The 24,217-nt window shown below is 36.8% G+C and overlaps 1 protein-coding gene across 8 annotated transcripts in view; it reads right to left on the reverse strand.

The window, feature by feature from the left end:
- The window catches only part of PAK1 (p21 (RAC1) activated kinase 1), a gene marked incomplete at both ends in the record, with an annotated part of 59,632 nt that extends 41,974 nt beyond the window's left edge, over window positions 1-17,658 (reverse strand). For all 8 annotated transcript variants that reach the window (XM_084250243.1, XM_084250244.1, XM_084250242.1 and 5 more), the window contains one exon: window positions 17,469-17,658. In XM_084250243.1, coding sequence (XP_084106369.1) covers window positions 17,469-17,658 — 190 coding nt within the window. The remainder of the gene's footprint in view (window positions 1-17,468) is intronic.
- Between the last annotated feature and the right edge of the window lie 6,559 nt (window positions 17,659-24,217).

Raw genomic sequence — 24,217 nt, forward strand, 5'->3', positions numbered from 1 at the left:
TTGTGGTACTTTTTATTTATACCAGTTCTAGCAAACTAATATAGCCCTCTTTCAACTAATGAGTTTCAGGATCTTGGTAACAGCCAGACCTCAGCAGGCATCTGCAAATGTATCAGCTGAAACACACTTAAATACTTCCCAGGGCTCAGAGGCTCTTTCTTCCTAGACAGGGACCAAGATTTGAAGTATCTGCAGAAACACTCCTTCTTCCTCCAGCCAGGTCTCCTCTTTCAATGTCCTAGGGAGCAGGTGAGGGCCATTTGGTCTAAAATCCCAGGGATCTCCCACACAAAGGCTGGGGTAAATGGATTCAGAGGCTAACTACAAAAACTACCATTAATTGAGCTCTATGTGCCAAGCATATGTTAAAATTTTAGTATGAGTTATTTTATTCAATACTCACAGAAACCTAGAAAACACATATCCATATCCCTTTTTTATAGGTTAGGAAAATATTTAAAAATTATTGTTTTTAATACTTTGTTGATCATTCCTGAGTTTTCAGTGGTAATTTTTTCCTGAGTATTAGACTGCTCATCCAGGCAAACTAGTAATACCTTGTAGGACTATGAGGTGAGGCCAAAATATCTCTTCTTCATGGTAAATCAACAAGGAAAGCTGAGGAACCTGCAGTCCCTGGTTATCCCCACTGCCTATCTCTTGAGGAAACCACAAGTTTTCTCTTTGTAATATCCTTGCAGTTGTTATTCTCCACATTATCATGGCACAAAATCACTCGCTCCAGGACAAACTCCACAGACATTTTCCTTCCTAAAAATGCCTAGGATCGGGCCTCCCTGGTGGCGCAGCTGTTGAGCGCTGGGTTGCGAAGCTGCCCGCAGTCTCTACAGCACCGGTTCGATCCCCGGCTGCTCCCCGGCCACCAGAGGAGGGTCCCACATGGCGCGCAGACCTCTCCTGCCGCCCGCTGCTCCCCTCAGCAGTGTACTTCGGTCCTTCTGCCTGCTCTGCTCCCCACTCTGGCTCTGGTGAATTCTCTCACCCTCCTGCGCTTCTGACTGTACCCAATGCTTGTATAAATAAATAAAAAATAAATCTTTAAAAAAAAAATGCCTAGGATCATGCATGCACAAGCAGGACTCAGGGTCAGAGATTGGAAACCCAAAATTCATTTCTAAAAGAATTCAGTGAGCAGTAGCTGAGAACTTGGCTGGAGTCAAGACTGGGACTAAATGCCAGGTTTTCTGAAACTATCCTTAAAGATCAGATTAAAAGTAAGGCTGAAGCCCATGGGCTACAATAAGGCTTTTAAATCCATAGATAACAGCAGAAAGAACTGGACTTCACTTAAATGATCTCCTTTTTCTATAAAATGATTGTCTTTCCAAGTTAACATGTTTGAACCTCACTAACACCCTGAATAGTAATATTTTATAATAATAATCACCTTCATTGGTATCATATTCTAGTATTTACAAAGTATTTTCACATATATTAGTTCACTGGAGCCACGAAACTACTATGTGCCAAGCAGGGCAGTGACAATATCTGTAACCCAGTCCTCTTCAGTCCTATTGGCAAAAGAAATTCTGAAGTCCTAATGCCTCCACAGACGTAGAATAAATAGGTAAAATGCAGCAAAATGGAGGAGGAGGAGAGAGTAAGAAGGTCTAGAGTCTAGACCAGTTTTGCCTGTACCATACCATACATGTTCTCAGCTTTCCCATCTGAACAATGGGGAGAATGGACCAAATGATCTTCAGGGTGTTTCCAGCTATTCTATGAGTCTATGAAAACAGAAAGATGAGCACTCACAAAGTCCTGCAGCTATATTTCTTCCTGACACTGTATCCCAGTTTTTAACAGGAACTTCATATACATCATCCCATATAATCATCACAATCCTGACAGGCAACTTTCATTTGTAGGTTAGAAACTTGAAGTATGAACTTGTTTCTTCATCAACATATGGCATTATCACTTTTGGATTTTGGCCATTCCAAAAGATGCATAGTGGTATTTCATTGCTGCCTAAATGCCAATTGCTAAGGCTTAAGTTCTTTATGCACTTGGCAATTTCCCTTCCAGAAGCAGCTGCTTTGAGAAGGGGAATGTTAAGGGTTTAGCAGGGTCCAGACTAACCAGTCATTTATGATATAGTTCATCTGTCCTACTCACAGCTTGAATGTATGGGAGATGTTGCAGAGCTTTGGAATTCCTCTATTCTAAATTTCCTCTAATGTAATCACTTAAAAGATTGCAAGAAGAACATATATGTTTTATTATGTTTTTATATATTATTTCTAATACATGTTATTACATATGCCATCACATGCAGGGAATGTCACATACAAAAGGAACTTTAGTAATAGAGATGCAGAAAGTAGGGTTCAAAGGATGAGTAGTACATACAGAGTCCCAAGGAAATTAATTCACCCAACAGAAACATACAGGGTAATGCTGAAGTGGGCTCTGTTTCCATAGGTCCCGTGACCCTATAAACACCTACCAAAACCACACCTCCAAGTTTTTACTAACTTTCTTTTCTGTGCTTAGAATGCCCTGCCTGTCAAACTCTCAGCCATATTTTAAAGATTGGTTCAAGTCCCACTTCTTCCAAGAAGGGCTTTCTGACCTCCCTCCGTGAATTCCAAAGGCACTGAGTCTGCAACACCACCATGCCTTTAGTCATCTCCTGTTTTGTATGACTTCTTGATGGTTTTAACACTTAACCTCCTTATCTAAAATGTAAGTTTCTTGAAGACCAAAATCACAGCTTATAATTATGATCATTATACTTCCAAAGTCCAAGTAGAACCCAACACAGAGCTTACTCACTTCAAAACACCCCAGAAAATATTAGGAAGGGATCTTAGAGACCATATCATTCTATTCCCTGAGTAAAGAGGCCCTAAGAAGAAAATTGTCTTGTCCTGTGTCATAGAGCACATGGGGGTAAGACTCAGTTCCCCTGATCAAGTCCTACTTTTCATGATATCCCCTGTTCCCTAACTGGAAGATTGAACTAACTGGAAGAAACTACTGCCAGTTTATAACTATTTAACATAGACCACACTTGAGTTATATACAAGAGGAGGAAAGGCTTGGCTAAAGTCGGAAATGAGAGAAGTATGGAGTTAAGGGAAATCTAGCTACCAGAATTTACCCTGCATGCTGTTCAATTTAGAATGAGAACCGATCTAGGGCTATCTCGGGGTTCCTGAGACAAGAAAGCAGAAACTGAAGAAGCCATGCAGTCGAGAGTTACTTGGCACTTAGAGAATTCCACAGTCTTTCAAAGCCCTTTCATGATAACTGTCTAGCTGGCTACTCACAACAACCCTAGGGACAAGATAGCACATGGGTTATCCATATTTTACAGCGGATAAGTCTGATACCAGAGAATTAAAAGAAATCTGTCCCAGACTAGGATTCAGCAGAAGATGGATTCAATATTATCTTGGCCATCAACTCACTTTGTGATGCTGGGAAAGTCACTTTCTCTCTCTCTGAGTTTCAAGTCTTCAACCTGCAAATTAGGCCAATGATCCATGCTGAGAGCGCAGGGGAAGGTGAGTAATAAATCACCTTTTTTGGAGAAGAAAGTACCTGAAAGAACTCCTGAAAGATAAACAGGAGTTGGCCATGCAGAGATAGGTAAGAACTTTCCAGAAAGAAACAGAGTTAACAAAGGCCCAGAGGAGTAAACAGTGACTTGTCTCCTTTCCACCTGCCCAGCAAGTCAAACAAATCTCATAAATCCTTACTAGGGATGTAATCTGAGCTTGGGACTAAAAGAAAATATAATGTAGAAAATAAACAAACTCAGGATCATGGTAGTCTTATAACTCAAGGCCACAAACATCAGGCTTCTTGGCACTATTGCTGCTGCTAACAAAAATGTGTATAGAGACTACAACTATGAGTCCAGAGGAATCATCAAAGCTGTGTTTACATACAAATTTGTAAATGATTGTCATAGCAGCATTATTTAAAACAGACAAAAAGCAAAAACCCAACTCACCCAAAGATAAATGAAATGTGGATATCCATATAATGAAATGTTAATTAATCATAAATTAACTTATGCTACAACCTTAAAGACATAAAAGGCCACATAAAGATTCCACTTATATACAATGTCCAGAAAAGGAAAATCCATAAGCAGAAAGTACATGAGTGGTTGCCAGGGGGCTGGAGAAAAAGGGAATGTGGAATACTACTGCAGTTACAGGGTTTGGGTGGTGGTGTATTTTTTTTTTTTTGAGGTTGATGAAGTATACTAAAATAATGTAATTGTGATTGTACAATCTTCTAAATCTACTAAAACTAGTGAATTGTAGTCCCTGAGATGGTAGACTGTATTTGAGTTATATCTCAATTTAAAATAAGTTAAATGTAATTTACCATATTAACAAGAATAAAAAAGAGCATGTATATAATCAATGCAGAAAAATTAGATTTTCAATTATGATTAAAACTTCTTAGCAAACTCAGATTACAAGTAAATTTAGTTAATCTAGTAAAAGCTAATTACAAAAAACATTTGCAAAAACAACATACTCAATAGTGAAATGTTGATAGTTTTTCCTCTGAGATTAGAATTAAGAGTGCCCTACTATGATGTCTACTCATAATACTTGAGGTGTTTAGCCAGTGCAATCAGGAAAGAAAAATAAGTAAAAGGAGAAGAATTGAAAAGGAAGAAACAAGTCTGTCACACACAATTTACAGATTATATAATCATGTACATGAACACAGAAAACTTAAAAGTCTTCATTCCTTAAAGAGTTTTTTAAAAGAAAAGATCATAGCTAGAACAATTAGGCAAGAGAAAGATATATAATATGCAAATTGTAAATGAAGTGAAACTATCACAATTTTCAAAAGACATAATACACACAGAAAACCTTAGGGACTCCACTAAAAAAATTATTAGAAACAATAAATAGAATAAAGTGACAGACTACAAAGTCAATATCCACAAGTCTATTGCACTCTTATATGCAAATAATGAACTGAAAGAGAACAAAATCAAGAAAACAATCCCATTTACAATAACATCAAAAAGTATTAAGTTCCTAGAAATAAACTTTAAAAGGAGGTAAAGACATGAATGAAAACTATAAGACATTGCTAAAATAGAAGACACAAAGAAATGAATAGATATTCCAAGTTCATTGACTGAAAGATTTAACAGTTAAAATGTCAATCTTACCCAAAGCAGTACATAGATTCAATGCAACACCTATCAAAGTTTTAATGGAATTCTTCAAAGAAATGAGCAAATATTACTGATTTTTATGTGGAACCACAAAAGACCCTGAAAAGCCAAAGCAAGCTTGACAAAAAAAAAAAAAGGAAGGAGAGTATCATACTCCCAGGTTTCAAAATATGCTCAATAATAATAACAATAATAACAATAATAATAATAATAACAATATGGCATTGGGATAAAAACACTATGGGGCAGGCGGGGAGAGGAAGGATGAAGGTCAGAACAAGGGGGGGTGCAATTGTATGGGGGAACATAATCAAAATGAAAATGCATACATTGTGCAAAAATGAAAAATGATGTAAGAATTATATAAAATAAAATATTTTAAAAATAAATAAATAATAAAAATTAAACTATTAAACTTAAAAAAAATAGGCACACAGAACAATGAAATAGAATTGAGAGTCCAGAAATAAACCCACACTTATATGGATGGTTAATCTATGACAGAGGAGCTAAGAGTTTACAACGGAGAAAGGAAAGTCTTTTCAACACATGGGGGGAAACTGGACAGTCACATACATAAAAATGAGACTAGACCACTCCCTCACACTATCCCCCAAAATTAACTTAAAATGAATTAAAGACTTGGACATAAGACTAGAAATCATAAAATACATAGAAGAAAACACAGGCAAAGCATGCCAAAACCCTGGATTCAGGGTACTCAAGTCCAAGAGCGAGGAAGACAGAGGTAAAAATAAACAAATGGGACTACAACAAATTACAAGGTTTCTGTATGGCAAAAGAAGCTATCATTAAATGAAAAGACATCCTACCAAATGGGAGAAATTATTTGTATATTATACATCTTACAGGGGTTAACACCCAAGATTTAGAAAGCACTCATACAACCCAACAAAAAGAAAACAGAAAACACTATCAAAAAGTAGGATAAGAGTTAAATAAACACATCTCCAAAGAAGACATATAGATGGCCAACCAGCAGATGCAAACAATGTTTCCATCATTTATCATTAAAGAAATGCAAGTCAAAACCACAATTAGATACTTTATACCTGTGAGAATGGCCCGCATTGGAAAAACCAGAAACAATGAAAGTTGGTGAGGGTGTGAATAAAATGAACACTTGTCCACTCCTGGTGGGGTGTAGAAAATAATGTGGAGGTTCCTCAAAATATAAAAAAGATATACCTCATCCAGCAATTCCACTTCTTGGTATTTATCCAAAGAATGCAAAAACGCTAATTCAAGGGAATACATGCACCAACATGTTCACTGCAGCATTACTTACAATAGCTAAGTTATGGAAACAACCTAAGTGTCCAAGAACAGGTGAGTGGATACAGAAGATATATTTTATATATAGATGTATCATGTGTGTACACACACACATACATACATACATACATTACACACATATATAATGTAATACCATGCAGTTATTAAATAAATATGAACTTTGCCATTGCAAAAACATGTATAGAAGTGGAAGAATCATGCTAAGTAAAATAAGCCAGCAGGAGAAAAACAAATACCAGGTGATTTCACTCATATGTGGAATATAGTGAAATAAAACAAAGGAACAGAATGAAAACTAAATCAAGTCATGCCTAGAGAAACAACTACAGAATTGAGGCCACTAGAGGGGATTGTTGGGGTGGGCAGCAAAAGGGGAGGAAGGCCAGTGGTCCGTGGTGGAGGATTATGGGTGCTTTGATGGTGAATGTGGTGTGGTAACATGTGAAGAAGTATGAATCTATTTCTATAAATCATATACTGTATTGCAAAACAATGTTACCTAAAAAACAAAATAAAACAAAAACAAACACAAACTCAAAAAACCCCAGAAAGCATTAAAAAGGAAATAATAACTTTGACTACATTAAAATTCTATCAAAGATGTCATGCATCTATCAAAGACAAAATTGAGAGGATATTTGCAACACATAAAACTAACAAAAGACTTATATAGGTAAGAACTCCTGCAAAGCAGTAAGAAAAAATAATTGTGTGCAAGACTCAAACACTTCACAAAGAAGTACACCCAAAGGCCTACTAATATGAAAAATTGTTCAACTCACTAAAGACTGACAATACTAAGTAGTGACAAAGAAAGTGGAGTAATTGCAGCTCTTAAGTACTGCTGGTAGGAATATAAATTGAACAATGGGGGCCTCCCTGGTGGCGCAACCAGTTAAGACGCAACCTGTGAAGCTGTCCGCAGCCTCTGCAGCACGAGTTTGATCCCTGGCCAGGGAACAACCCACATGGCAGAGCAGACCTCTCCTGTCTCGCCCGCTGCTCTCCTCAGCAGTGTACTTCGGTCAATCTGCCTATTCTGCTCCCCACTCTGTCTCTCGTGAATCCTCTCACTCCCCTTACCTCTGGCCTGTACCCCAGCTCTTGCATGCATAAATAAATAAATCTTAAAAAAAAATAAATTGAACAATTGTGTGTTTAAACGGCAAACTTTTGGCATTCTCTACCAAAGTTTAATATAATCTCCATGATCCAAAAATTTCACAATGTATATGTGCACTAACCATGTGAACATATGTATAAAGGCATGTACAATAAAGGTCTGATAATACTACTCATAATTGTTTATTAATGAAATCAACCTTATATTGATCAATAGCATAATATATCCCTATAAAAAGAATTATTATATAGCTTTGAAAATTAGTCACAACTGTACATAAAAACACAGATATATCTTATATACAAGGTTAGTCACAGAATACACTGAATGACTCTATATATAGCAAGTTCAAAAGCAGGCAAATTCATGATGTCTACCTTTGGGAAGGGAGAATGTTGGTGCCTGCAAGGACAATGCAGGCAGTTTCTAGGGGGCTAGTTATATATATCCTAATTTTTGGTCATGCAGTGGCTACATGGATGTGGTGAATGTGATAATTCATTGAGTTGTAAACGTCTGAAATATGTATTTTTCTATATAATCAATTATGGCTCATGACCTACACATGATTTTACAGAAATTTAATCCAATTTATTTATTTTATAGGTGAAAAAGAAACTGAAGTGCAGAGAAGTTGCCCAAGATCACAATAAGTAAACAGGAATATTATAATAGGAATCAAACCCAAACAGAATATTTAAAAGTGCTACTTTCTTAGAAAATCTTGAACACATAGTTGGTTACCAAGTCTAACTCCAAATATCCTGTGAACATCAAAGCTTACAATCCTATGGACAACAACTAGTTGATAATTAATGTCTCCTTGTGAACTAAGAGAACACAGAGGGAGAGAAGAAATTGGGGGGGGGAGGGTGGAAGGAGGTTAGATTAATAATGAAATGAGAGTATCTGAGATTTAAAGTTTTAAGAGGCTTGGCTTTTTGGCCCCAGTTTCCAACACATTATTTGTTGAAAAGGTCCAGATCCATTTCCAAAGCCTAGAATCCTGCCTCTGACATTACAAGCTACTCTTGAGAACTTCTTGGGAAACTTGACTTTGGGTCTGTTTAGTCTCAGTGTACAAAATGATTTAATCTGGTCTTCCTACTAGCCCTATTTAAACCAACAGGAAATGCAGCCTCTATGTGGGGAGAGAACAGTACTTCATCCTAGCCCCATTCTTGAATTCTATGTTGGAGGAAACCTGAGAAGAGCTGTTATTTTGTAAATCTCATAATAACTCTTAAGTGTTAACCACAGATTCCAAAAGAAAACCGTGACTGCAAGCAGTAACAGCCACCAAAATTACTCTCAACTCTTAACAAGGCTGCAGTTTGCATAATGCTTTTCACATCTTTAGTTTTATAATCCCTTCAGCAAACTATATGAAATAAGTATTACATACCTATATTACAAGTAAAATAACCAAAGTTAAAAAAGGTAGAGTCAAAGTCACAAAGTCAGAGATGGGCAGTGGCTGTGCTACAACACCGCTTTCTTGTATATGCACTAGGCCTTCCCCATATTGCAGACTAATGGGATATACCAGTGAGTGAAAGGATCGAAGTCATTAAATGAAAAGAACTAACCAAATCAGTTTTACAAATGCATTAGTCTAAGTATCTCTACATATCTGTAAGATGGGAGCCATCAAACACTATATAGTGTCTGATGGTTTAGAAGTATGAAAATCACAGCAAGAAGTCAAGAGAAAATGGTTCAAATTCAGACTCCATGTACTGCAAGTATGTAGCATATGACTCTGGGCAAGTCATTGACCCTCTGACCCCCTGAGGCTAGTGTTGTAGAGAGGACCTTGAAATCAGAACTCCAATCCTGAGTCCACCATTCCCCAACAAGATGATCTTGGGCAAGTTACTTAAACACTGTAAACCTCAGTTTACTGTCTACAAAGTGAATATTTATCTACCTGAAAGGCCTGGTATGTTTCACAAACATCAAATATAACAGGTATTTGATAAATAGTAGTAAATAGTAGCTGGGTATTGTTATTGTTGTTATTAATTTGAAGATCAATGAAGGTAAAGAAAATATGTGCTTTGTAAACTAAAGAGTTTTACAAAATGAGTCATTGTTAAATCAAAGAAAGTGTTAGAGTAAGATTTTCCAACCCACTCATAAAGTTAGAGAAACTGTGACTGAAAGAGAAAAAGAAAAACCCTAATTTCATGTAACTAGGAATCTCAGGCTTACAGAAATACAGGGTAAAAAGAAGTCTGCAACCCCATTGTAGCTTTAACCCTATCGTTCATCTAGTCCATTTGGTTTTCTGATGCATGGGAAATGAGGCTAACTCTATAAAATTCCATGTTGCAGTACAGCCAACTATATTTCAGCACAAATCACCAGTCTTATTTATTTATTTTTTTAAAGATTTATTTTTAAGAAGCACCTCTCATTGGTTCAGCTGAGCAGTCTGAGCTCAAGGCAGTAAAAAAAGCTCCAAACTTAAAGAGATAAACACTGACGTCGTCCAGTTTTAAAATTAACTTTGCTAAACTCTTCCCAAGGTCGACAAATTCCACTTGGGTTGTAGATATGCAGCTAGAAAAAGATTCCAAACTAAATGTTGCAGGACTTCATAGGATAAACCGAAGGCTCCAGATCCTAACCACTGGAACCAGGCTTTCCCACATGGAATTCTGCAACTCAGCACCATACATTACAAGCCCTCAATTACAGCTTCTTCCAATCATTTACACATTCCTCCAGGCGCACACTGAAGCCAGGCTGGAGGTCAACATTAGGTAATGCCCACCGACATTCCACCCCCTGCCAGCTCAAATCTCAACCGCTACTGCAATACCCAGAGAACTCTTCTTTCCAATCTCTCAAGTCTCTGTAGAGACCCAAAACTCCCCCTTGGAAATCCTGGCTCCAAAAGTCTGGGTAAACCCAGGCATCTGTATTTTTCAAAAGCACCATGAGTGAGTCATATGTATAAACTGGATTGAAAAGAGTTAACGAGGACAGTACATTATGATATAACAGATATTTCAAGAAGACAGTTCCACACTCGACCTTGCCACTTTCCAGCTGAGAGACTTTGAGCAATTTACTTTTCTCTAAGTCTCAGCCTCCCTGTCTGAAAATGAGTTGTTGAACATATCACATAAAAAAAGAAATGAGGTTTATTTCTACTAAAAACAAGCAAAATCCCTTACATTTATAGAGTATATTAAATTTAGAAAATGTCTTATTTCTTTCTGTCAAATAACAAAAGCCTACTAATGACATTGGGTGGATGGGAATTCTGATTATTCCCAGTTTACAAATGAGGATACTGAGACTAAAAAAATAGTTACGAAGGAGGGGGGGGGAGTCAGAGTTAATATATTAGAGGCAGGACTCAATCCAGGTTCTGTAAGTCCAGTACTTGGCCATTCCTGCATGTAGCTGATATAAATTCTCAACTACCCTGTAAAGGGCATACAACTTTTAATACTCCCAACACTGCTGTGTATCCTGCTAAGGCTAAGTGAAGTACAAAGCAGGTTAACAAATGCTTTCTGGTTGAATGACAATATCAACAAGCACAAAATCAAATTGAAGAAAAGTGTCACAAAAGTAAAAATATCAGATTTATTTCATTTTAAGGGACACATTAATTGTAGCCATATGTCTTAAAACAAAATGGTGTGAAACCTATGTACTCAGAGCATGAATAGAAAATCTATAACTAAGCAATGAGAGAGAGATTACTAGATCATTTCACAAGAAACTACTTACTACTCCAAGCTTTCTACCTCTATGCAGTTTTGATCTTGAGGTTATGAGATTTATTTTTAGACCAAATTTGGCCTGGATTACTCAGGTAGAATTTCCAGAAACAAATAATGGTTAAAATTTTACAAAGGCTTGCATCTTTTAACCTACATATACACACCTGATCCAACTTTATATCTCATTTATGCAATAAAAGGATTTCAAACCGGTGTGACTCTACGTTTGTATACTGGTTTGAATCTAATTTTCTAGATTAAGGCACTGATGTCCACAGAGAACTGACCCAAAACAGGCAGTCAATTCATGGAGGAACCAAGATTAGCCCCCATGTATCCAGACCCCATATCCCCAAGTCAGTACATAAGATCATTTCTTCAGTTCCCAAAGAGGTCTGAAGGTTATGCCTCTATCTGCTGTTTCAAATAGGATTCTTCTCTTTATAAAAACAAAAGTTTTACTGAGATGTAATTCAAATACCACACAATTCACTCCTATAGTGCACAGCTCAGTAACTTTCAGTATATTCAGAGTTGGGCAACCATTCCTACAATCAATTTTGCAACATTTTTATCACCTCCAAAGAAATACATATCTCTTAGTCACCACCCCCTAAGTCCATCTGCCTCCCCCCATAGTTCTCAGCAACTATCACCTGTTTTTGTCTATGGATTTGTTTATTCTGGCCATAAAATGTGGTCCTTTGTGCCTGACTTCTCTCACTTATCATAATTTGTTTCAAGTTTCACCCATGTTGTAACATAAATCAGGACTTCATTTTTGTTATGAAGTGCTTTACAAGATATATTATTTGGAAAAAATATGTGTTATCTTTTGGTGACCTTTGAAGTACAAAAGTTTCTAATTTTGATGATGCCTACTAACAGGAATCTTATCTTCCCACTTGAGTAAGTAAGAAGAATTCCAACTTTTTAATTTTAAGACATTTTTACAACATGTAGAAACTTGGTCTGAAGGCCTATTTGTTTATAGAGATTAAGAATTATGGCTGACAAAATTAAAAATAAATAAATCAGAGGATAAACAAATTGGCTGTATATGTGGGAAAAGGTTCCAGAGCAGGGTAATTCCACTCAGGTATAGCCCCTGTCTAAATAAAGGAATTAACCGGAAAATCAAATTTAAGCGACTTACTCAAATATCTCTTCAATCAAGATCCCAAAGACTCACATTGAAAGTGAAGTGGAGGGAAAGGTAAACACACACAAATATACAAGCCTGAAGTTTTAAATAAAAAGTCTCAATCATTCTCATTTCAGTTATTCTGTAATCATTTCTTATATGAAAAGTCAATGCCTATTAGACGTCTCTAGTCAAGACACTCAAAGTGTCTAAAATTAACTTTTTACCTCAACTGCAATGTATTTAATGTCATCATCTTTCTTGATCCTTACGGACTCTGCCAACTTATTCATCTTAGTGAATAAATATTTCCTACTTGGTTAATGATATTATCTACTATCTCCCCTGATCTGGAGTTATACAGTTACGTTTTTCTGCAACAAAAGATATGTTCTTAAATGCGCCGTTGTGTTTATGACATGTGACCAATTGCTTCAGAATCTCAATTCTGGTTTTATCATGTAGTCGACTGGTTATGTCTCCCAACTTCAACAAGAATAGAAAGAAAGAGAACTACTATTTGAGTACCTTCATTGCTGAAGGTACTATATTAGGAACTATGTACAATCGTCATATAACAACATTTTGAGATATTATCCAAATTTTAGAGATAGGGAATCTCAATTGTTCCTTAGAGACATAGGAAACTAACAATCAAAGGAGTTAACTGAGATGCCTAAGTCAGAGATTTGGTAAGTCATGATTTGAACCAGTGCCACCTAAAGCAGTAACTCACAATAACTATTTTCTCTCTACCATTTGCTATGCCATAAGAACAAAAAGTATGCCATAGGAACAAAGCCCTACAAGCATACCTGAGAAATTTACTTCAGATCAATGGTCCTTGAAATTAAGACGGCAAGGGAATGTCAAACAAAAGTCATCTACTCAAGGTGGATGTACAAAGTATTCACTACCTTGTCCATAAGAATCTCAGTGACTTTATCAGACACACTTAAAATCCTGATTATTCTTCAAGAAGTTTTATCAGTATTCCAAACAGGCTGCATTTCCATTAAGGAAAACAACAGAGAAGGTGTTCTAGACTGCGATCCCCCTCCCCCACCCCTTGGGGCAGGTGTTGACCACATGCAGTACACTGACAGTGGGCAAATTTCTGGATCTCAGACCTAGGGCCGAAGAGAGGAGGAATCTGCAGAGCCACAAATGCACACCAGGGCTCTCCCCAGCACTTTTGCAACAATGACTAGACCCCCCACCTCCACCCTGCTGACATAGCAACTGCAAAAATAGGTCTCAGTATCTATAGAAGTTGGCAAGGGCCAAAAAAAATCAAATCAAATGAAAGCACAGTGTCACCTAATAGAAAGTGAAAGTAATTCAATTCTCTCAGTTACTGTTAGAGATATAAAAAAAAAAAATCAATAGGAAAATTTAAAGACACAAAATGAGCAAACAAAAAAATTTTTTCTCACAGCAATTTGAGACCCCAAGGGACTATATCAGAAGGCAAGAACGAATGCTTTCAGAATCTAACCACAAAGACAAAGAAGATTATAACTACCTATCTGAATGAAAAATACTTCATAATTAGTATTAAAAAGAAACTTAAAGAGCTAGAAGAAAACTCAAAGAGCAAATCAAAGAGATACAAGAGAACTCAGAAAAGAGACAACAAAACTTAGAAAAATAAATTAATGAGCTCAGAAATAAAACTGATGACCAGAAAGTTGAAATTAAAGCTTTATATGAGACTATAACAGAGATCCAGCATAGAAGGAACTCAATACATGAGATCCAGAGCTCTAGAGAAAGCTATGTAAACAGAATAGACCAAATGGAAGATCAGATGAATGACTTATGTAATGTACAATGGACTCAGGTTGAATAAGAAAGAGAAATAAGATCTTAAGAAAAAAATTAAAAAGCACAAGAACTATCAAATTACATTAGGAAAGGCAACATAAGGAAAATAGGTACTCAAGAAGGGGAAGAGAGAGAAGAAGGGAAAAGAGTTTATTCAAAGAAATATTAAAGGAAAACTTTTCAAACCAGGGAAAGAACTGAATATATACAAATACATAGACACCTGGTTATCTAAGTCTAATGAGACTTAACACTAAAACATAATGCAGCTATCTAGATTTCAAGACAAATAAAGAATACTGAAGGCAGCTATTGAAGAAAAGAAGGTAACTTATAAAGGTACTCCCATCAGGCTGTCATCAGACTTCTCAGCAGAAACTCTACAGACCAGGAGAGAATGGAATGACATATTCACAACCCTCAAAGAAAAACAACTGCCAGCCATGAATACACAGTCCTACAAGACTTTCAAATATAGAGGAGAAAAAGGCCTTCCCAGGCAAATAAAGAGATGAATGAGTTTGCCAAGACTATACCTCTCCTACAAGAAATACTGAAATAAGATCTCCTATATAAATTGAAGAGAAGCTATTGACCAAAAAAACAAAAAACAAACAAGAAAATAAATATAGAACCAGAAGCTAAAGACAAAATGACAGAACAAGCCCTCAAATATCAACAATAACCCTTAAAATTCATGAACTGAACTTACCAATCAAAAGACAGAGTGGATGGATGGATGAAAAAGCAAATCACAACTACATGGTATCTACAAGAGACTCGCATGGTAAAAAGACAAACATAGACTTAAAATCAAGGGATGAAAACTGGTATTCCAAGTCAGTGGAAAACTAGGAACGGCTGTATGTATAGCAGATAACACATTTCCAGCCCAAAAAAAAAAAATATAGCAAGAGACAAAGAACATTAGATAATAATAAAGGGATCAGTACATCAGGAAGAAATAATTATCAATATATATGCACCAAATAAAAATTTTAAAATAATTAAAAGCCATGGAATAAATTTAACCAAAGAAGTGAAAGACCTATTTACCAAAAATTTTAAGACACTCTTGACAGAAATAGAAGCAGGCAAAAAGAAATGGAAGTTAGCTCATGTTCATAGATTAGAAGCTAAAATGGCTATATTACCTAAAGGAATATACAGATTCAATGCAATCCCTCAAAACCCCAGTGATACTCTGCATAGAAACAGAACCAAAAAATGACATTTACTTGGAACAACAAAAGACCCTGAATAGCAAAAACACTCGATTAAAAAAAAAAAATTGGCAGTATCCACACTCCCTTACTTCAAACTATACTACAAAATGAAGCCATTAAAACAGCTAGGTATTGAAATAAAAACCGAAACAAAGATCAGTGGAATAGAATTAAGATCCCCAAAATAAACCCACATGTCCTGGGAAGTTAGTTTATGTCAAAGGATCAAATAGCATACAATGGAGAAAGGAGTCTCCTTAAGAAATGGTGTTGGAAAAGCTGGACAGCTACATGCCAAAGAATGGAATCAGATCATTCTCTCAGACTATATACAAAAGACTTGAATGTAAGATCTACAACCATAAAATGCATAGAAGAAAAAACATAGATGATACACAGTCTCAGAGATGTGTAATTGTGCTCAACTACAATGACAAGGGAAACAAAAGTACTCATCAAACTAAAAGGCTTCTATACAGCAAAAGAAAAGATGTATCAAAACAAAAAGACACCCTACTAAATGGGAGAAGATCTCTGCATGTGGTATATCCAACAAGGTGTTAATATTCAAAATTTACAAAGAATTCATAAAACTTAACAGTTTTAAAAAAATTTTATATGGTTTTCTAAATTCCTGCTTTGAGTGAGACCATCCAGTATTTTTCTTTTTCTTTCTGGCTTATTTTGCTGAGCATGATCCCTTCCAGCTCCATCCACATTGCTGCAAATGGCATGAGTTTATCTTTTTTGATTGCTGAGTAATATTCCATTGTGTATATGTACCAAATCTTCTTGATCCAGTCATCTATATTTGGGCATTTAGATTGTTTCCATAGCTTAGCTATTGACCAGGGAAAAGACTAATTATTATAATAAAGTAAAAATCAAAATCAACAAGCAACTATAAACCAGAGACACACTATTGGGAGGGGGGAGGAAGGAGTAGGGTCAAAATAAGGGGGGTGGGAATTGTATGGGGAATATAACCAAGATGAAAATGCATACATTGTGCAAAAATGAAAAATGATGTAAAAAATGTATTAAATTAAATTAAATCAAAAAAATTACACGGGAAAGACAAAAATACAGATAGCCAATAGGCACATGAAAAGATATTCACACCTTATTATTAGAAAAATTTATATCAAACCAATGAGTTAACACCTCTTGCTTATGGCTATTATTCAAAAGACAAGAAACAAGAAGCATGGCAGAGGATGTGGAGACAGAATGTAAACTGATGTACTCATTATGGAAAGCAGCACTGAAATTGCTGAAAAAATTAAAAATAGAAATTTCATGCAATGCACTTATCCCACTTCTGGGTATTTACCCAACAAAATACAAAAACACTAACTCAAAGAGATACATGCACCCCATGTTTATTTCAGCACTATTTATAAACAGCAAGAACTGGAAACAACCTAAGTACCCAGTAATTGATAATCAATAAAGGTGTAGTATTTTTACCTAATGGAATACTACTCAGCTATAAAAAAGATGAAGCCTTGCTATGTACAACAGTATGGATGAATCTAGAGGGAATTATACTTAGTGAACAATACCAGAGAAAGATGAACACCAATAATTTCACTCATGTGGTACACAGAGAAAAAAAAGATGAACTAAATAAAACAAAAATAGACCAATGAGACAATGAGATAGACTAGTGTTACCAAAAGGGAAAGGGGAAGGAGGAAGGTAAATCAGGGAAAAAAGAGACAATAGTATGGTGAGGGACAGATTTGGACTTTTCATGGTGAACTTAATGTAGTATTTACACATGTAGATCCGTGATTAACATCTGAAACTTATGTAATGCTATAATACAATGTTACTTCAATAAAAAAAAATTAATTTTAAAAAGCATACAAGTGATGAGAAAGAAATGAAAATACTGTACTTTTATCTCCAGGCAAGATGGATCGGTAAAATCGGTCCTTCTTTTTCTTCTCCTCTGGGTTTGGGGGCAGAGGTTTGGAACCATGGTTTAGGGTTCCAGCATCTTTGCTGCCAGCGCCAATCATAGTGCTGGTGTTTCTCATGGGAGGGGCTGGGGGTTTATCTTGAATGTCGAGGCCGTTATTTGACATTGTCACCACCACCAGCAGCCACTGGAATCAGAAAGAAGAACATGATTCTTTTATTATTTTTGAGTAACACATGTTGAAATTTTTTAAAGGAATCCAAATTGTACCACTCTTCCTCTAAGGTCCAGTTTAAATCCTTCCATTCTCTGCACACCATGAAAAGTGTTAGCTTATTGAATCAACGATACTCGACACATAATACCTACTTTGTCCTAGGAACTGCTGAAAATTTACAAGGCTTGTGCTTTTCTCTGAAGTTCCACATCTAAGAAAACCACCATGATGAAGTTTAAGGCAGAAATTTGGCCCAGCTAAACAAAATTTGAATCCCAGTGGCATTTACTAGCTTTAGAGAAATTTCTTAACTGAGTGGGTTCTATTTATTCAATCACATGAAGATGAAATAAAACTGCTAACAGCATTCCACAGTGAGTTCTCTGCCATCCTCTAATTTTATAACTTTGGGAAAATCACTTTCTCTCTCTGAAAAGGGCTACATCACTATATCAAGGGTCAACAAAGCTGCCACTTTTACAAATTATTTCACTGGGACACAGTCACACCCGCTAATTTATATACTGTTTGTGGCTTCAGCCTATGGTGGAGTTCAGTAGTTGCAGCAGAGAAGGCATGTCCATATATGTAAAATATTTACTATGTGTTCCTTTATAAGAAAAGTTTATAGACCCCATAGACTATACATCTCTTCACAGTGTCTCCTTCCTCTAAAATTTGGCCTTATTCTAGATATATAGTGGTGAATGTATTGTAGTAACAATCCTGTCCTCTATGTGTTGAATTTATATGCAATCTTCAGTGCTTGTAGGAAATAGAATAAAATCTCAAAGAAAGTGGGGGAAAGCCCTACCTCATGATACCAACAGTTTTAATGAGATAGATGTTATTATCTTAAATAAGTATCCACGAAAATGGATAGAAATTAATGTATTTAAACTTAATAAAGTTTCTCATTATTCTTCCATGCTACAGTATAAATGACATCTTTAACCATAACTATATAGAATAAACTCCTCGGACTCAAATACAATCCTGCTTTAGAGACCAAAGTTTCTAATCAAAAACAAATAAACAAAAAACAGCAAAAAAAATTACCAAGAGCTTTTGAGAAATGCAAATGCCTTCTATAGATCCTAACACATTTTGACTTAGCATGGCTAGCTTAAACGCCAAAATTCTGTATTTTAAAAAGTTCTGATTCTATTGTCAATCACATTTGAACACCACAGCTTTAGGCAGTTACTTAAATGCTATCGTCAAACCTATAGGAGTCTTCTAGACATTTTCTAATAAAAGCAGAACTAAATCATCCTCTGCATCTATCTTCCCCTCAGTTCTTTCACCTTTTTTTTTTTTTAAATATTTATTTATTTTTATACAAGAGGTGGCTCAGGAGGGTGAGAGGATTCACCAGAGACGGAGCAGAGCAGGCAGACAGACCGAAGACACTGCTGAGGGGAGCAGCAGGCAAGACAGGAGAGGTCTGCAGCACCATGTGGGAATCAACTTGGCCAGCCGGGAATCGAACCCACGCTTCTGAGGCTGCACACAGCTTCACAGCACTGCAGTCAACCCACTGTACCACTGGGGAGGCCCAGTTCTTTCACCTTCTATCAGTTTGAAGGTCCTTCTACCATTTCACCAAGCCCACCCATCCGCCTCACTTCTCACCACTGCCACTCCTATATTCTAGCCATAGCAACTTCTCCAACTTCTTCAAGTATACCTTGGTTTTCATAATTCCATTCCTACATGCTGTTCCCTTTGATTTAGGTCAATTGCCCTTTCATCAAATTGTGCATTCACTCATCCTCCAAATGCTGCTTCTTCCATGAAGCCCTTTTGGAAAACTTTTCATCTCCAAGAAGTTTCTCCTGCAACTCTCAAGGCATTGTTTCTAAATTATCACATTTATTTTTCAGAATGTCCCTCAAAGGTTGGGCCCCAATTTTGTCACCTTTGCAGTCCAAATGTGCCTAGTATAGTATCTAACTCAGAGTAGATTCAAGAAATATGTAATTGATGAAAAGTTTGTACTGTCTTTAAGGAAATTTGTACAGATGAAATTTAAGGGTCCTTTCACAATCTGATATCAACCTGCCTTACAAACTAAGCCACCACACATGGACACATTCTACATTCAAACTACACCTGCGAAATCTCTGTTCCTCTTAGTTTGCCAAGTAGTCTATGACCCAATTCTTGATCTCTCCATGCTTCCTTATCAATGATTTCTCTCCCCTCTGACTAATAAAAACTACTCATTCTTCAAGGTCAAATTCAAACTTCCTCTCTGAATAATTCTTCCTGGTTTTCCTTTCAAACTTTACTTCTCTTTTGCAAGAAAGAGAGAGAGAAAGAGAGAAAGAGAGAGAGAGAAAGAGAGAAAGAGAGGAAGGAAGGAAGGAAGGAAGGAAGGAAGGAAGGAAGGAAGGAAGGAAGGAAGGAAGGAAGGAAGGAAGGAAGGAAGGAAGGAAGGAAGGAAGAAATCAAGTAGGCAAGAAGTTAATCTAGATTAATTCTGGGTGGTATGTTTTCTATCCTTTTCTTCCATTTTCACTTCACAGTCCCAACTCAAGTCCCTCTGCTTCCTCAAAGAGAGTTACCACTGGCTCAGATCTCAAGTGTACCTTCTACCTGTACTGCCAGTTCTAAAATTACACTTCCTGTAGCCACCTGATATCCTAAGCAGGCCCTTCCTTGCCTCTTATGTCCCTCAGTCAATACCTTCATTGACTGTAACACCCACCACCCGAGATTTTGCCTAGAAAGACTTCATTAACCTTCCTGACACAAGTTTTTCTTCGTGTCTGAATTCCCTCATTAGACTTTGAGAAATCCCAGTGGTAGATCTCCACTGTCATACAGATGCCAAATTATTTAAAACCTAAAATCTAGTGATAGGAAATCTACAGTTTCAAAAGTCCGGCTATTCTCTCTTTGGTTACCTCATTTAGAGAGTTCTCACTTAAATTTTTTTCTCACACGGCATTGCTATTATTTGTTTACACATTTGCCTCCCTTTACACTCCCCTTCCCTGCCAGACTTAGACTATGAACTTCTCAGGAACAAAGTTCAGTCTTATTTAAGGGTATTTCTCAAACACCAAATCCTGGTATAGAATAATCAATAATGATTTGCTAAACAAATGACAAAATAAAAGAACAAGTTAACAAATGAACAAAAAAAACTACTTCCATCAGTTAGTCCGAAAACCTATCCCTTAAGACTATTCAGAAAAATCTACCTCTTTCCCAGACAAAATTTTAGATATGAGAAAATCAGCCTTCAAGCCTTCCAAATCTACTTACTCAATGCTCACATTGCCAGTATCTTCAACTATGCGACAGAACACAATCCTGTGCTTTCTTGAACTTAGATGGACTTGGTATTTCTACCACTTTCCAGTTTCCCTGAGCACTCTAATCATTCTTTTCCTGTGGCTTCTCCCCAAGCATTTTCTCTCTTTATATTTCATAGATCCCCTCACTGCTCATTTTGTCTAGCTATCATCAGCACATTTGATAAGCTATAATATTTTAAACTCTGTTTACAAAAAACACACAAGTCTAAAACATCAATCCTAAGAGTGAAAAAGGAAGAAACACACTAAACTCTTAAAAAAGGAAGCCAAACACAGCATAAATCTCCTCAGTCTCTCCTGGTCAAAGATTTGGGACGATGACAAACTAATACTGTCTGACATGGCACAGTAGCAAATTAGGCTAAAGTCAATGTTTAGAATAATTCTGATAGCATATCTCTATTCATCTTAGACAAAAAATTGTTAGAACAGAGGAAGTGCTTGCTTTGGCAGCATAGTAAAAGTGGAATGATACAAAGAAGATTAGCATGGCCCCGCATAAAGATGACACAAATACATGAAACACTCCAACATTTTTAAAAAAGGGAAAAAATGGCCTGAGAGACAGACTGACCAGGCTTTACCACTGTCCCAGAGACTCAAGGAGCCTAATAAATTATGAGCACTAATTACACTGAAGTATTAGTTATGAATCAATTGAATGGCTCTATGATAAATGTAGGATCGCTCTAAGATTTTAAAAGGGTCGGGCCTCCCTGGTGGCGCAGTGGTTGAGCGCTGGGTTGCGAAGCTGCCCGCGGCCTCTGCAGCACCGGTTCGTTCCCCGGCTGCTCCCCGGCCACCAGAGGAGGGTCCCACATGGCGCGCAGACCTCTCCTGCCGCCCGCTGCTCCCCTCAGCAGTGTACTTTGGTCCTTCTGCCTGCTCTGCTCCCCGCTCTGCTCTGGTGAATTCTCTCACCCTCCCGAGCTTCTGACTGTACCCAGTGCATGTATAAACAAACAAACAAATAAATAAATAAAATAAATAAATAAATAATGCATGCCTCTTAAAAAAAAAGATTTTAAAAGGGTCATTGACAGGGCAATTTAATAAAAAGATGAATAGAGTTTAAATCAGGAGATCTGAGTTTAAGTTCTGGTGCTGCTATGCACTAGTTCTGGCCCTAACAGAACTTCCTGAACCTATGAGCTTTCATTTGTTATTTCCTTCTATGCTCTCTCGAGACGTACGATGGTCACGAGACAACTAAGGAGGGAATATGATTTGTCTCTCTTTTGCTGTAAAAAGCATAAAGATGCAGTACTAGAGTAGAAAGAAAAAGGTAAAAACACTTTTCAAATAACCACTATGTGTAAGGTTCTTCACATACTGCATGAAACTGGATAGGATTCAGGAAAGGAATTGTGCTCACCAAATAACTATTTTCCAATTTGTCACCTCTGGACCCCACAGTCTCTAGTATAAGGCAGAGCCAAGATAATCTCTACATCAGAAGCAACCTTGGAAGTTATCTAATCTAATCTCTTCATATTACAGTTAGGGATACAGAGGTACAAAAAAAAAAAAAATCACAAAGAAAATTACCTAGTATCACACAGCACTTTAGAGGTGGATATTAGAACCCATGTCTTCAGATTCTCTGCCAAACAACTTTCCCACTATATTTTAGGTATTTCTAGTCCCTTTGCACCTTTTCTGACCTAAATTTTGCTACTTCTCATTTACATTTAGGTCAGTCAAATCTAGCCAATGGAAAATATAGAAGAAAAATAAACTTGTTTGGTCTGGACTCACGTCTACCATGAGATACCAGAAAAGATAAATACATTCTTGTTCCTCTAGTCAGTCATGTTAAAGTTATGCACAAATTTTGCTGTAATTACAGGATCTTGATTCAAGTAAAATTCAAACCACCAATTTTTTTTGGAGTATTTACATATAAGGTGCTATGCTAGAAAAAAGGGATAAAGAGATAAATGAATATGCTATGATATCAACTGTAGAGGTTCTCAGTCTAGTAAGCGAGATAGACAGGAGCTAGAAAACCATAATGCCAGGCCAATTGTGAATAGTGCATAAAATAGTACAAGCAGTAAAATGTCAGAAGACCCAGGAAAGAAAAACTATATGGAACTGAGATGATCAATGAGACTTCATAGAAGAATTTGGTATTAAAGTAGGGGCTTAAAGAATAAATAGGCCAAACAAGTGGTCTTTGACTGTGAACAATTAGAAACTTCTATGAGCTTTTAAAACACCAGCTGAAGTACTTAGGGGGTTAGTGTACTAACATCTACAGTGAAGTACTTAGTAGGAAAGACTCTAATATCAGCAATTTACTTTGAAAAGCATATTTTAAAAATAAGATAGATTAATGAATGACCATAGGGTATGGCCTTTCTACCCGTGTGTGTGTGTGTGTGTGTGTGTGTGTGTGTGTGTGTGTGTGTGTGTAGGATTTGGATAAGGCTGTCCTGCATGACTGCCTTAAGACAATGGCCCACATCACGAGGCAGCTGGGGACGCCTAGGTAGCCATTGACTGATTGTGTGGCCATGGTCTGAGGAGGTCTGGGAGTAGCTCAGAAATTACAAGTACCTGCTCAGGAAGTCCTCCCTGTATACGTGGCTGATACATCCCCTCCAGTTCCCCATAAAGTTGATTATCCTTTGTCTCCCCTGAACCCTGCTCCTCCTGCCATTGTCACATAATCAATCATGGTTGTTTATTACTGGTAATAAATAACAAGAGGGCTGCTCACTGAGTAGCAGAGTCTTGCCTTGCAAACCTGCTCCACGACTCATCCCTCAGCATGTCTCTGGGGACATGCTGGCGTGTTCCCAACCCAACAACAGGGATGTGATACATAATATACATGTCAACATATATGTGTCACTATATAGTGTAAAACGGCTATGATAAAGCAAGTATATGAAAATACAGAATAATCTAAGTAGTAGCAATACAGGTATTCACTATAAAATTCTTTAAACTTTGTTGCACATTTAAAATTTTTTCCTAACAAAATGTTGAAGGAAGAACAACAATGCTTGTGCTCTACCCCAAAATCTCTGGCTTAACTGATCTAGAATAGGCATATTCCATTCCAAGGCATTAGCTTAACCCCTGGACCAAAGAAAACAGGCAATTAAAAAAATAAATAATTATAATGGCAAATGCATCCTAGACCACAGGAATAACACAAGTGTGAGAGC

This window comes from Talpa europaea, assembly GCF_964194135.1.
Source record: "Talpa europaea genome assembly, chromosome: 1".
NCBI classification, from domain to species: Eukaryota; Metazoa; Chordata; class Mammalia; order Eulipotyphla; family Talpidae; genus Talpa; species Talpa europaea.